The 14,812-nt window shown below is 49.8% G+C and overlaps 1 protein-coding gene across 10 annotated transcripts in view; it reads right to left on the reverse strand.

Annotated features, from left to right (window-relative positions):
• Window positions 1-2,796: 2,796 nt before the first annotated feature.
• TOM1L2 (target of myb1 like 2 membrane trafficking protein) overlaps window positions 2,797-14,812 on the reverse strand; it is a 199,673-nt gene continuing 187,657 nt past the window's right edge. For 8 of the 10 annotated variants that reach the window (XM_056804492.1, XM_056804495.1, XM_056804488.1 and 5 more), the window contains 3 exons: window positions 11,930-11,989; window positions 10,263-10,299; window positions 2,797-8,734 (listed from right to left, as the gene is read on the reverse strand). In XM_056804492.1, the coding sequence (XP_056660470.1) occupies window positions 8,586-8,734; window positions 10,263-10,299; window positions 11,930-11,989 (246 nt within the window). In that variant the 3' untranslated portion in view covers window positions 2,797-8,585. The remainder of the gene's footprint in view (window positions 8,735-10,262; window positions 10,300-11,929; window positions 11,990-14,812) is intronic. The other 2 variants (XM_056804496.1, XM_056804489.1) reach the window with 1 other exon arrangement.

Below are 14,812 nucleotides of genomic sequence, written 5' to 3' on the forward strand. Positions count from 1 at the left end.
CCTGAGGCGGAGGGGGGTGGACAAGCAGGTCACCTCTTTCAGTTCAAGGTCAGCCGGCAGTTAAATCGGCAGAGTTGGGATTCAAATTCAGCTCCTCTGACTCCCAATCTTGTGCCCTTCTATTATATTGTGATAGTAGTTCTTGAGAAAAGGGTTTCTCTGAGCACTTCAGCCCACTGGGATCTCACTTGTTCCAAAAACTGGTCTTATAATCAGCATCAGACAGAAGCACTTATTCTGTCTCTGGGGAAAAAAACCCCAAACCTTCACCTTCCTCCTTAATATCAGTGTCAGTTCCAAGGCAGAAGAGCAGTCTAGGGCCAGGCAATTGGGATTAAGTGAATTGCCCAGGGTCACACAGCTAGGACTGAGGACCTATCTCCAGGCCTGGCTCTCCATCCACTGAGTCACTTGGCTCTCCCTAGGTATTCTCTTAATGTTGGGCGGACTAGCTTCTTGAGGGCTGGCACCATGCTTTGTATTTCTCTATCTCCCCACTGTTGTGCACACCTATGACTCATCTGGCTCGTTGACTGATCTAAACTAAAGCTTGAAAAAATATTTTAAACATTTCTTCATTCTGAACTTAACAGTTGTATAACAGAGGGGGGATCGTCCATGAAACTCAAGATATTTGTTGTGCACATCCTGCTCTTCCTTTAAATTGTATAAAAAATTCAACATATACCCTTCAAAGCCATCCTACTAGTCTGCAACTGTTGTCCCGAGGCTTCCCTTTCCACTTGGTTTGCAGGGGCCAATGGTCTAATCTCCTCTGGAGACAAAGTAAGTTCTGAAAGGGCCACGTGGACTCCTAGACAGCTTTCTGATGCTCTAACAGTGCACCCCAGCAGCTGAGCCTGGGTCCTTAAGAGATCCAACACGCTGGGATTTCATCGTTTCCTCGTGGGTTATTCTAGATGGCAACAGCCAAAACTCAGTGCTGTGCTTTCCCCCTGATAGTTGCCAAGAGGGACAGAACCCAAGTGGGGAGGGACTTCTGTGCAGAACAGGGCTCCTGCCTAGGGGAGAAGTCAGTAAACGAGGTGGGACAAAGAGAGATAGTGCCTGGTCCCGTTATTATCAGGAAGCCAGGGTGGGCAAGGGCTGCAAGACACAAGTTCTCACTTGGCGCTGTGCCCTGCTGGCTACGGACCGAGTGGTCTCTGTAACGCTCAACTTTAACGTCGATTGACTGTCATAAAGCCAGAGTTTCAGTCTTAGATCTGTTGCTACCTAGATGTGGGACTGGAGCACATCACTGACCTTTGTAAAAAAAATATCATTATTTAAATTGCAAAGTTTAAATTCCTTTTGAGAAGAATTTTAGGTAAAGAAGATGCTACCTCTCTGAATCCAGAACTGAACTGTTGGAGAAGCCACCATGAAGAAGCCTCCAGACCACAAGTTGCACAAAATTGAACTTTGGGTGTGGCTGATTGAACATTTATTTGTATGTATACTTTTATGCCAAAGGGGACTGCCCCCTAACTGGCTTTTTGTCAATGTGTTCAGCAATTATTGGTTTTATTCTTTTTTCTCTTATCCTCACACTATTGTAATCTTTTAAGTTTATTATGTTTTTATGATCCTTTTGGGGAAAAATTAATTTTTCCAAAATGATCACACGGAGGAATGTAAAAAATAGACTCGAATACAGGACTACAATCCCCACAAGCCTTTGCTCCACTTCCCCAGAATGCCTTGTAATCTCACCTGGGCCGAGATCAAGAAGATATTTAAGCAAAGGCTTTTGAAGGGCTCGGGCTTTTGGACTTCCGTTTTTGGAGCAGAGGCATCTCTTCCATGATGTGAGGTTATTTTGTCTAGGCCTCTGGCCTAGGCACATGTTTCTTACTTGTATATTTTTTAATCTTTAACCTTTAATAAACCTCTAAAAAATATAATACTCCTTGCAGAGAGAAACTAATTTCTACCTGCCTCAGTCTCCCCATCTCCCCTAAATTTTAACTGTTACACCTTCTGAGGTCTCAATATCCTCATCTGAAAAATAATCTCTAATTTTATTAACTATGATGCTTTGGACATAGTAGTTGGTTAATCAATGGTGAGTTGAGTTGAAGGCTTCTAAGGTTCTATTCTCCAACTCATCGTGAATGCATGCGAGCCCCTTGGTGGAGGCTAGGCACAAAGGTGGGACATTTTTCTTGGATGTGATGCAATGTTGGTTGTTGGGGATTAGTTGTGGAAGTGCTCTGAGGCACAGATCCCATGCTAGGTTGGGGACCCAAAAAGTTTCCTTTCAAAGGGCGAGTTCTGGAAGGAGTTTTTGGGAGTAGCCATAACTTGAGGAGCTAAAGAACCGATTAATAGGATTTACAGATGCCTACCCATCTCAGCCCTCTTGGGCTCCCTGACAATTCTGAATTCTGGAGCGGAAAAAGCACGTTAGAAACCTGTATTCAGCTCCCACTTCAGTAGATTAGTGAAATGATTTACCCAAGATCATACACCTCTTGCTTCTGGGAAGCTGTTAAAAAACTTGATGACTTAACAAGCAGCCAGTTCAAATCTGACACTATGTTGGGGGTTCCGAGTGAGCCCAGGATGCTCGTGCTGGAGGACAAAGAGGTTGTTTCACTCCCAAGTTATAATAAAGATTGACTGGACATCGACTATGTGCTGGGGATTCCTGGATGAAAGAAGGCAGACACCAGGCCCAGGGGAAATGGAGAAAGTCCCAGTTTGCTTGTTGAGAGCCTGAAACATCAAATGAGGAGAGGATGAGGGCTGGGGAACACACAGGGGACGCATCCTGCTCCGTACACTAGAAAGTTTTGTTGTTGTTTTTATTGGAATATTTCACATGCAAAAACCCAAACTCAGGAGATGGCAGCTGGAATAAGATCAAATGGTAGCATTTTAATACAATGGTATCACCATTAGCCATACACAAGTTACACCCAACATCATCTGTTTATGGGAACACACAGCGGCAACATGAAAACCGGCTGTGTTGTGCAATCCGACAATCATCTTGACCCAATTCTTCCTTTGAACAGATACATTCCCCCTCGCAAGCCCCCATCCCGTAAACCCTCCCAAATGACCCACCAGCTTCTGGAAATAAATATTCTGACCCTCCCCCCGTATTCATCTGGAAAGCCTAGTTTAATACACAGAGGAAAGCTGCTATTATATGGGGTTACATGAGAAGTAGTGTTGCTAACAACAGCTCAGTGTACTTTGACAGACAGGAGGAGAGCTGCTGCTCCTAAGACTGAAGGGCCAAGGAAGTCCGGGCAAGTGGGGGAGAGGGAGGAGGAGAAAGATGGAGTCCCAGGCTGTAATCAGAAAATATTAAGAGTCGGGGTGTGGGGGGGTGATGATGCAATGAACCAGGTACGAGCAGAATGAATTTTTAAGGTTAATACATGTGAAGAAGAAAATATTTGCTATTGCTTTGTGCAGATGGGAAGGTGAAAACACCTCCTCTTAGATGGGGCAGGATCAACATGGTGGGGAAGAGGCCATCTGGTAAAGCCTGCCCAAATAGGAGAGGAAGCACTATGAATAAAAGCAGACAAGGTACGATTCCGATTGCAAGATGGATGTCCCAAGAGCAGGCTCTTAGAGGGAGCTCCCAGGCTAGTTATGGTCCTTACTGAATCATGGGATGGGCCCAAGGATTTTCTTCAGCAATCAAAGGGTTACTTAAATGTTCTGGAGAAGGTCTGGGGGAGGGGAGAAGAGGAGGAGGACGAGCACTTGTCTGCTGAATCAGTGTTTCCAGGAAAAAGAAGGTCCTAAGCTTTATTTAGGGCACTTATCACAGACCGCTCAAGCTGAACCAGCTTTCCCTCTCCCTGAAAGGAACAAAAGAACAGCCTGCCCAAGAGCCAGGCCGCCATCCCCACTCGGAGGCTCAGGGCCTGGGTTCTGGACCCCACTCAGAATTGGGGAGAGGACAAGGAAAAGCAGGTTCTCACCTAGTGTTTTGGCAACTGACCACCTCTGCTCAATGTGTATGGTTAAGAAGGCTCCTGTTGGGGGGTGGCGCAGAGATTGCAGTGGGGGTTCCACCACAGGGAGAATGCCTGGGCCTTGTCCGGCAGAAGGAAAACAAGTGAGCCATTGCCACACCTTGGTTGTAAGCTCGGGCCTCAGAGAGCTCTTGGTCTTGCCTAACCAGGAAGGTAACCAGGGGCGGTGGGACCGGCAGGTGCGGGGAAGGAACCAAGGGAGAGGACGTGGAACCCTACAGGATTCCTCCCTGGCCTAGGACGAGGCCACATTCCCTTCACTGCAAGAAGTATTTTGTGCCCATATCAAAAGCACCCCTTTCACTCTCGCTTCCCTATCCTTGGACCAGTTGGTGGGTTAAATGTCCTGACATATCCCCACAGGGCCATTGTTCTGGCCAAAGGTGCTGTACCCCCTCCTTACCAGCATCCCCCCAAAGTTAAGCAAATGATTCATTTCCACATCTCAGCACACAATGAACAGGGAAAGGTTAAACACAGCCCAAAGAAAATATTTTGACAAAATAAATATTTTAACCTATAATCAGGTATAATTAGTGCTCACAAGGAATTCCAACAATAATTGAGTGTAATTAAGTACATACTATATCTGTGATTTCGAACATCTCCAGAGACACTTCCTACTTTAGTGATCCCCCTCCTTGGCAATTCGCTTCCGTCCTCAGGCCTGCTCGCTCTGCTGGCCCGGGTTTGTGGGCCACCCCGAGAGGCAGGGCAAGAACCCGGCCCCAAGGGCCAGCGGCGGCTCTTCTATGGCTTCTTGACTGGACACTGAAGAAAGGGAGCTTCTTAGTTCCTCTGAGCACTTCTTGGCTGCTAGGGCATGAGCCAGAGCCCAAATGGGGTCCTGATACAGGACACTCTTCCAGTATGATTAGCATACATAAACAGTCACGGCCAGAGCTGACTGGGGCCGCTTCGGACTGTAGAGCCACCGAAGGCCACCGGACTGTGGACATCTGGGATGGAGGGACAAACTGGAGAGGCAAAGGGGGAGGGGAGGCGGGGAGCTCCTGGACCCAGGGCCGCCAATCGACGGGACCCTTCTCCACCATCCATGGCCAACTAAAGCATCTCGAAGCCGCTGCTGCTGCTGCCTGGCTGCGATGGATGAGCCCAGAGAATGGTCCAGATGCGAATCCACATAGTCTACCTAGTGCGTGCACACTGGCGTCTCTGCCGGGAACATCCTTCCTCCCTCTGAGTGGCTAAAGCCCGGACTAAAGGATGGCGAGGGGCCTGATCTAGAACATCTCTGGGCTCTTTCATGAAGCGGTGCGGAGCGCGGCTCCACGGCGAGTCAGCTGCTAGCGAGGCCGGTAGGTACCCCCACGGCCACTGCTCCGACTTCATCTTCTCCACCATGGCGCATGCGCAGACGCTGTCCCCGGGCACGTGAGGAGCAGATCAGCTGACCTGGCCACTGCAGGGCTTCCTCCCTCAGGGTCTGACTAAGCTCCCTAAGACGTCCCCATACAGACATACAGACGGGGGATCCCCTCGGGCTGGCCATTGGCTTTCCACAGCTGGGGGTCTGTGCACAGAAGCTGTGCCCGAGGCGCCTTCCCTCGGGACAAGGAAAAGGGCTTCAGAAGTATCATCGGCGGCTTGCCAAGATGGATTCCTTGAAGGGAGCTGTAAGAGCTCAGAGGCTGTCCACAGGGTAAAAGGAGAGGAGTAGGTGGTGGGGCAGAAAAGACATTAAGGCATCGTGGCCAGTTCTGGTCCACAGATATACGTGAGCTATTGCATCGCAATCTCTGTGAGAGAAGCGGGCAGGAGGCACAGAGCATCCCCCACCCCCAGCTCACCCGGGGCTCGAAGGGCACTGCAGGACACTGGTTGAAAAAGCCAAAAGAGAGGGAAAATGAGGGAGGAAGTGAGAAGGCAAGAAGATCCAGGCTAGGGAGGGAACCATGACAATGGGAGTGACAGACAATAGAGAGGATCTTAGGAGAAGGAACAGAAAACAGTCGCCCAAGGGAGAAGATTAGAAGCAGCTTAAAGCTGCCGGGAAGTTCCCTAAGGAAGCCCTTTGGGTGTCCTCAGAGTGGATGTGGCTTTATTTAGCCAATGGAGTTCCTTTCAGCCTCTCAGGCCACCAGCTCTCTCTGCTCCGGCTTGGGCGCACTCGCTGACTCTCAAAAACCTGAAGGGGCAGCCCTGATTCAGGTCACAGATAACTAGTGTCTCTGGTTGTTCACCACGAGAAGCAGCCGGAGCTAAATCTGGATTCTGGCTCAGCCACAACAATGATAGTCTGCCTCTCCCAGCATCGGAGCTGCCAGGTCATGTCTCTGCAAAATCTGGTCCCTGATTCCAACACATCCTTTCTTTCCTGAAGGAAGAAAATCAATCGGCTCTTCTCTCTGCCAGCCAACAGTATGGCTCTGAGCCACGTTCCCCACTTGAAACTCCTTTGACTTTGCACATGCCATTGCCCTGGGCCACAGGGAGGTCTAGGCTGGCCATGACATGCACAATAATGGAAGCTGAATTGAGCCTGCTGCAAACATCAGATGGTACTCCGGGCCAGAGATTCATGAGGATTTCTGCAGATTTCGGCATCTGACTCAACAGGCCTAAATGAAGCAAATTCAGACCAACTCATGTCAAGTAGTTGTACACCAGCTGGTGAAAGTCAGTTCTCCCAGAACTGGCAAAGGGTAAGCTATTGGGAGCCAAGTGTAGGCAATGCCTGGAAGAAAGAAGTCACAGCACAACTCTGTTGGCTACAGCAGCAGTTTCCCTTCCAGTTACTGTGCAAGTAGCAAGGTTAACATCTGGCAGCTCTGGACAGACAGGCAGGGGAAGAAGGAAGGACCTAAATGGAAACCTCTCAGACATCCAGGACTGCAAATGAGCTCTGATGGATGGATGGTTGCAAACCCTGGCAAAGAGACTGCCACCTCCTTGGACAGCTGGGCACCTTCCCTCAGGCAGTCTGTTAGTCAGCTTCGCAGATCATCCTGCAGATCTGGAGCCATTTGCAGGAAGTCAAAGCGTGGAAGGGTACCGTGTGCACCAAAAGCACTTCCCTCTAGAGAAAGGCCAAGGGCACAGAAGGCTGACTTCAAGTTTGTCCAATGGAGGAGACCCAAGCTTACAACTATGGGGCCAGGGCAGGGGCCCAAAGTAGTGCAGAGGCGCCTTAGTGTTAAAGTAGCAAATAGTTATCCAGAGCCCAAAGGAGCCAACAAGTGGGGCTCAGATGGCCCTTCCTTCAGAAGAGGTACAAAGCCGACCACGTAAACATTCCAAAGTAGCCTCTGCAATACATTAACAAACATCAAACACTTCTGTGGTCAGGGAGCAAGTATTCCTAGGGCAAAATCTTTTTTAAAAAAAAAGCAAGAGAGCCAAGGAGGTGGGACAACCAAAGAGTGACATCCTCCACTTCTCTTTCCTATGAGGTTGTTTAAGATGAGTTTTAATCCTACGTGAGAGCCAAGCGGCTGTGTGACCCATATCTGCGTGATTTAATCTCCTTCCTTCCTTTTGACTTTCCTTTCATTATCCAGATTTTCTGGTGGCCATACAGAAACTGTATTCCCACCAGAGGGCACAGCATGCAACCCCTATTGCTTCAGAAGAGCAATGCCACCCTTTGTCAAAGATTTCAAGCTCTGTCTGGCTAAGTGGGTAGACTTGAATCCACCAGGGAACAATTGGCTCACAGCAAAGGAGAGACACAGAGGGACCAAAACCACAACAGATTAACAGGAAAAGTTTGCTGGAATATTGGGAAATAATGCAAAACTTTTTAAAGTGCTAGAAACCTCAAACCTGAGGTTTTTTAAACCACATCAAGTTAATGTGTGTGGCTGATGAGCAGCCAAATGAGGGAAGTCATCAGACCATCAACTAGTCTCTTGAAGCCAACCTGGAAAAACTCACAGTGAAAGGAAGAGACCCAAGAAAGGAAAACCTCCTGAGATGTGACGCACCTTCCGAAGTCCCGAGTTAGACTCATTGTGGCTCCCATTCAGGAACCCTGGGGACAGAGAAGGGAGAAGTGGAAGGCAGCTTTCTAGAGCAGGAGTCTTATGACTTGGGCCTGCTCATGGGAACATCAAGAATCACATGCTCCCCTCCTTGCCTTCGTCCTGGGCCCAAGGATGCTCTGCTTTCTCCTGCTAAGTATTTGGCTACGAGGCAAGGGAATAGGAAACTCCCTTGACAAGTCACTGGGCAGCTTTCCCTGCCATACATGGCTTCCAACACGAGAAAAGGGAGCTTATGCATTTATGATTCTGAGGGGAGGGACCCGCTGGGAAGGGGCGGTGGGAGCAGGGGGAGGGAAGGGGTGGGTTTCAGCAGCAGCAGCCAAGTTCACACAGCCCAGAGAAGAAAAGGTGGTTCAAGCTAGACTGGAGGGTGGACTTAGAGGAAATAAAATGGGGGCCAGAGGTGATGTTTCCTTTTTAGTGAGTGAGGGGGTAGGACTGACTGGGGACTGGATCAGGTTGACAGATACAGGAGGGGACGTGAGGGGTCAGAGTTCGCCACAACCGAGGAGAGTATAGTGTGACCAGACAGCAGCGTTCTGCACAGCACAAGGAAGGAGACCAAGAAAATGCATCACAGGGCGAAGAGGGCGTCCTCAGAACGCTCTGGTTTTTTTCTGCCAGATGTATTTATGGGTGGTGTTGGTGCCTCCACAGGGGGGGAGGGTAGATTGGGGACCATTTCAGCAGCTTTGGCTCTTTCTTCGAGAAACTTGTCAAATTCTGCAACACAAAATCATTTTGAGAATTAGAATTACCACAGGATAAATGAACAGACATTCACTTTCCCTCACAAGCAACTAGACTTCACATGGTTTCCCAACAGCATCTCCTTTTGAAGGCCACAAGACCATCCCGGGGCGGGTGTGGCATAGGAGGGAGAGTGCTGGACGTGGACGTGGAGAGCGGATTTTGGCTCTTACTTCAGACATTTACTGACTGAGGGACCCCGGGGAAAAGAATTCACCTGTCCAAGGCGAATGTCCTCATCTGTGAAATGGGCTCAGTGAGCCCTATCTAGTCTACAATCCTGTGAGCTGCCGGTGGCTGAAGAAGCCGAGGGAGAAACCTTAGAGAATTCATGGCTCCACCTCAAGTCTCCACACTGATCTTATCTCTTCCTAGTCCTGCCCACGACCGGTCCCCCTCCTCTGCCTCCTGTCTCGCATCCCTCCCTTTCTGTGCCCGTCAGCACTCCTCCGTGGGGGTGCAGGTGCGCCCCCCGCCTGCTAGGAGCTGCAAACACCTGACTACACCCCCCACGGATTTTCACCAGCCCCTCTAGCCCTCGGCAGGGTGCCTGGTGAACGGGGCTGGCTAAATAAGGGTGGGGGCACTTGGGGAGGGGACAGGCTGCCGAGGACCCCAGGGCAGAGGAGAGAGGAGGCCCTCAAGCACGTCAGAGCCAGCCACAAGGACCCAGAGGCCCAGAGAGGGCTCCACAGGTGACAGTGAATTAGGCGGGAGCCTGCACTAGAACCCGGGCCTCCTGCCTCAGGGCAGTTTCTTCCTTAGGCCACCTCAAGCAGGGCCTCCTTAGGCTGTGGGAATCAGGGTGAATGGGGTGGGGGCAGGGAGGAGGGAGCTGAACTCCTGCTGGAGGCTATCTTCTATGGACTAAATAGAGAAAAATGAAAGGCTACTCCACGGGGTTCAAGGAGTGGAGAAAAAGCTGGGCCCAGGAAAGCAAAAGTCACAAAAATGATTTCCAAGCTAATCAACTGTCAAAAATATATTTCTTTTTGGGGCAGCTAGGGGGCTCAGTGGACGTAGGATGGGCCCTGGATTTGGGGGATCTGGGTTCAAGTCCGACCTCTGAGGCGTCCTAGCTGGGCAGCCCTGGCCAAGTCACTTAACCTTGTTTGCGCTTCTGACCTAGAGTCAGCACCTGTACAGAAATTAAGGGTTATTTGTTAAAAGTTCCTTTTGGCTTGGCTCGATTACAACCAAAAGCCTGGCCAGGGCAGGATTCACACCGACAGGACGTGTGCCTTCCTCTCTAGCCTCCGCCATGGCTGTGAGCTGGGTCTAGGCTCGCTCGAGGAGCCATTGGGGGGGACTCAAAGGGAAGCGGGGGGCGCCGCTGGGCTTCTGGGTCGCTGTTTGGGGCTCTGCTCCTTACAGAGAGAAGAGGAAGCACTGCGGCATCTCCTGGGCCACATCTGGCACCGCCAGCCCCTACTGTCTGCTAGAATGGCCCTCCTTGAGGAGAGGAAGCCCGGCTCCCTCTTGCCCCGCGGTCGGTGCTTACCTTCGCTCGTGACGCCTTCCTCGGGCTCATCCCCTTTCTGCGGTGGGAACAAAGACAAGGAAAGCGTTAGTGTCCCCGCGGTTTCTGGCCCTCACACTTTCCACTTCAGCTTCTCCTCTGCCTTCCCTGGTCCCTGGAAACAGCATGGCTGGCATGTTTACAACCAGAACGATTCTCAAGAACTAGGGAGAATGGGGAAGCGGTCAGAAGGTCGCTGCCCTAAACTTGATAGCCTACAACAAGTGACCCCCAAGCGGGGCAGGATCACGTGACCTCCCCACGAGGGCCCGGGGCAGCCTCTGAGGCCAGGAAGTGGCAGAACCACAAGCTACAGAGGACGGACACTGCGTGGTCTAACTGTGCCCGAGTCCCAGAAAGAGGAGCGGAGAGGAAGAGCTACGTCCTTCCTGGGGGTGCTTTTTAATCCCTCACCTTCTGATTTAGGCACAATTCTAGGACAGGAGAGTGCTAAGGGCGAGGCCAGACTGGAACCCAGCCCCAGCCCCAGCCCGCCAAGGCCTGGTGCTCTATCCACTGGGCAGCCTCATTGCTCCTGTTTCTTAACCTTTTTGAAATGGTGAAATAGGCCTACTGCTGGCCAGATCTTACCATGCTACTCTCCCCTTCGAGATCTACTTTGTTTTCTAATTAGAGTTCTCATTAAAGTTAATTAGAATGATTTCATTTTGAGGATTTCATGGCACTCATGGACCCACCCTGGAGCGCATAAACCCAGGGTGGAGGCAACTAAGAAACTCCCCCGGACCTCATTGTCAAGCCTTCTGTCTCCCCTGCCATAAAGTCTCTCATGTGAGGGGCTTGAGGAAAGGTAACTGGAAGGCAAGAAGCACCCAGATCGGTCGGGACGCTCCATCTCTCACTTTCCCGGGAAGGTTTTAAGTTTTGGTTCACTTGACAACAAGCTGCTTTGGAAAGTCTCTGGAGACGTCCGGGGGGTAAGAGGGGAGCCTCGGTGTGGCTCTGGCAGCCAGTCATCTGCCAGTGGAAGGAAGCTAAAGGTCACAAAAGGTGGGGCCTTCTGGCATCTGGCTCTTGCACAGGTGGTGCAGATAGTTCTATGGTGGAGCTGTTTGATAATGTAAAAGAAAGGGCAGTCCAGATAGTGGAATAATTCTTCAGGAAACGGGAACACCATCAGGTCTTCCCTTCATCTTGTCTATGATGTAATTGCTTTCTTTTTTTCTTAAAAAAAAGTCTTTTTAAGCCCTCATCTTCCGTCTTAGAATCAATACTATGTATTGGTTCTGAGGCAGAAGAGTGGTGAGGGCTAGGCCATGGGGGTTAAGTGACTTGCCCAGGGTCACCCAGCTGGGAAGAGTCTGAGGCCAGATTGGAACCTGGGCCTGGCTCTCCATCCGCTGAGCCTTCCAGCTACCGCTCCCCCTCTACGTTCTTAATCACTTTAGGTTTTGCCATGACGGCAACAGCTCCTGGCAGAAAGGGCCCTATGAACTCGCTTACAAGTCAGAGGCCGACTGGGGGGCAAGTGGCGGACTAGAAAGCCCCAGACCAGGAGGGGGAGCCTGCCCTGGACTGACGGGACTCGGGCAGACGACGGCCACAGAGGCCCGTCCCTGTTCCGATCGGAGGTTCCGCTCTCAGAGAGGGGAGGTGAAGGACAACAAATATAAAAGTCAAAATCTCACCAGGTCCGTACTGAGCCACACCTCAATGTCATCCATGACAGAGGACTGCGCAACAGGGATCTATGGGATGCAGCCAAGGGGGCCACCGAGCCAGGCAAACCCACAAACAGCCAGGGCACAAAGAAAACAAAATACCGGGAACAAAATTAAATAATCAAAGGCCGCCCGCCTCCCGACCAAACTCAAAACACACATGAGCAACATGGCACACAGTGAAACGTAAGAAAAGGCAACCAAGTAGGTCAGAGCCACGCGGGAGGCAAGTCACGGCCAGGCAAGGGAGCGGCCGCCCGGTGCGCGGGCGCAGGAGGGGAAGGCGCGGCAGCGCAGGTTCTGAAATGGATAACTTTTTGTTGAAGCCGCTACACTCGGCAGGCCCTCATTTTAGTCTGAAATGGGACATCCACCAATGGAGCAAGCTGTGAGCCCAGACGGGGGAGGCCTGCCTCGGACCTGACCGGAGACCCAGCCAGGCCTGGTCCGGCAGCAGACGAGGGGCCTTGTGAAACTGTGCTGAGGGGAGGGGCGCCAGAAGGGAGGAATGAGGTGGAGGAAGCAGCAGGGGAACAGCGGCCCTCCCCTGGGCTCCAGATACCTCCCGCTTCCTGAAAGGTGGAGCCTGGGAGGCAGCTGAGGGGTCCAGGAGGAGGAACCTCTGAGCTCTGGTCGGCTGTTCTCTGGACACATTTAGAGGGGCTAAAACACAGGGGAGCCTTCAGACAGGGTCTTTTGGGTTTCTAGTCTAGCCTCCAACTTAAATCTGTCTCTCTGCAGTTGAGGAAAGGCACTCTGTGATGGCTGCGTTGGGGCCGCTGGCTAGAGCTGAGACGCGTGCCATAGCTAAGAACCCGGAGGCCCGTCACGCCGGGTATCTTTCAGGGCGGCCGGTGGGAAGAGTTTCTGCAGGGCTATTCAGCCTAGGAAGCCCTGACCCCAAGAGGCCACCTGAATCAGGGGCTGGCCAAAGGCCTGCAGGAATTAGCCGATCGCCTTTACGGCCCTGTCATGTTCTGGGACGTCTCCACGACAATCTGCTTACGTACCCGCCTGACACCTGCCTGACGGGGTGTTTTCAATCCAATGTTGCTGTTTCCATTTCAGAGTCGCAGTCTTGGTCAAGGACAAAGTTAAATCAGTGAAACTGGCTGTCCCAGTGTGTATTAAAGGCTAATGTTCTGATTTAAGACAAAACAAAGAAATCCTCATCTGTCCCCTCTAACCCTACTAGTTGAAACCACCTCTTAAAAGATTATTTGAGACCCCGGGAGAGAGCACTTCGGACATCCCTTGGAGGTGACTGTTAACTCTAAAACAAACAAAAACAAAATATGTGAATCTACGATTCTCTCACTGGAGGAACTAAAAATGAATGAGAAAGAGAATTATATTTCCCTGAAAGTCGATATACGGCATCCAAATGACTTGTCTGACAATAATTAAATGGGACTTTTGGACCCTTAAGAAGTTAACCAGATCTCACTTTGTTTCATTCTTACTAGCTGTGTGTGACCTTCTCGAGGCCATTTAACCTCTGAACCTCAGTTTCTTCATCTGTAAAATGAGAGGGTTAGGCTAGATGACCTTTTGGGTTTCTTCTATGTCAAAAAACTTATGGTTCTAATAACCCTAAGGCACATAACCATCCCCATTGCCACTTTTTGTTCAGGTTAAAATCTGTGAACCATCAGAGACCAAATTTGTAAATTTTGTCTGTTGTTTTTATTTTTAAACTAGTGGTTATTAAACTGCCTGTGACTTAAGCAGATCAGATGGTCAAACCTTTCTTCCCCATCAGATTTAAAAACCAACCAAACAACCAAACAAAAAAAAAACCTTGGCAGGAAGAACGTAAGCATAACTTAATCACTTCTCCAGGCATAAACACCTGATAGGATGCGAAGATCCCTTACTGTGGGAAACAGTCATTAGACTGCAAGTATTGTGGACACAAGCAAAGCATGCTTATTTCCAGATGGCTCACAAATGGATGCCTCTCTTTCACACATATGCACGATACATCAGTGATCTCAATTTTTTAGAGTTTTTAAGCTTTAAAATAAGGATGTTCTGCCTATGGGAGTTGGTAAAATGCTGATACTCAAGAATCATTGCTTTGAAAAGCAGTCATCTCAAATGGAAAAACAGATACAAAAGGATAGCCTAGGAATGAGTGTGGATCACATTTTTACACCTTTTTCCTATCTAGCTGGATGGTATATAGTGGAAAAAGCCTGATCCCTGGAGGTAAAAGACCTAGAACTTGAGTCCTTGTCCCGCCACTTACCAGCTCTAAGGCCCTCAGCAAGTCATTTAATCTACCTATTTATTTATCTATTGATGTATGGATAATAATATTCGCACCTTACCCCCCTCAACTCACAAGGTTGTTTCTGAGAAAAATGCCTCATAAGCCATCAAAGTATTAAAGAAATGAGAACATCATTATTGTCTTACAATAGAAAGTTTCCTCCAAGGCGAAAGTGGTCGTTAGGCCGTTTAGATTGTCCACATGCTCCTGACTTTTCGGTGAGTTCCTCTCCAATATTCCCTCACCCCAATTGGTTGTTTGAGGGAAGGAAGTCTATCTTTTTTCTTTTAGTGAGCCTGGGATAGCAGCTAGCATGGCCTAAGAACCGATGAGTTAAAGACTGCATCACTTCAGGATGTGGAAACTCTTGAAGTTAGAGAATGGGAAGATTTTTTCTCTTCCTGATTTACCAGCCCAGTAACGTACATATCATGCAGCATAAACCCAAAGGATTATAAATATGCCCATGGGTGCTTTGAAAGTGAAGTTTGAAATAAGGTCAAAGAAAACCAGCATGTAATATAAATCAAGCACACTCGGTGTTTACTATAAAATGAGGGGGTTAGACTAGGTGA

The sequence above is a fragment of the Monodelphis domestica genome, chromosome 7 (genome assembly GCF_027887165.1).
Source record: "Monodelphis domestica isolate mMonDom1 chromosome 7, mMonDom1.pri, whole genome shotgun sequence".
Taxonomy (NCBI): domain Eukaryota; kingdom Metazoa; phylum Chordata; class Mammalia; order Didelphimorphia; family Didelphidae; genus Monodelphis; species Monodelphis domestica.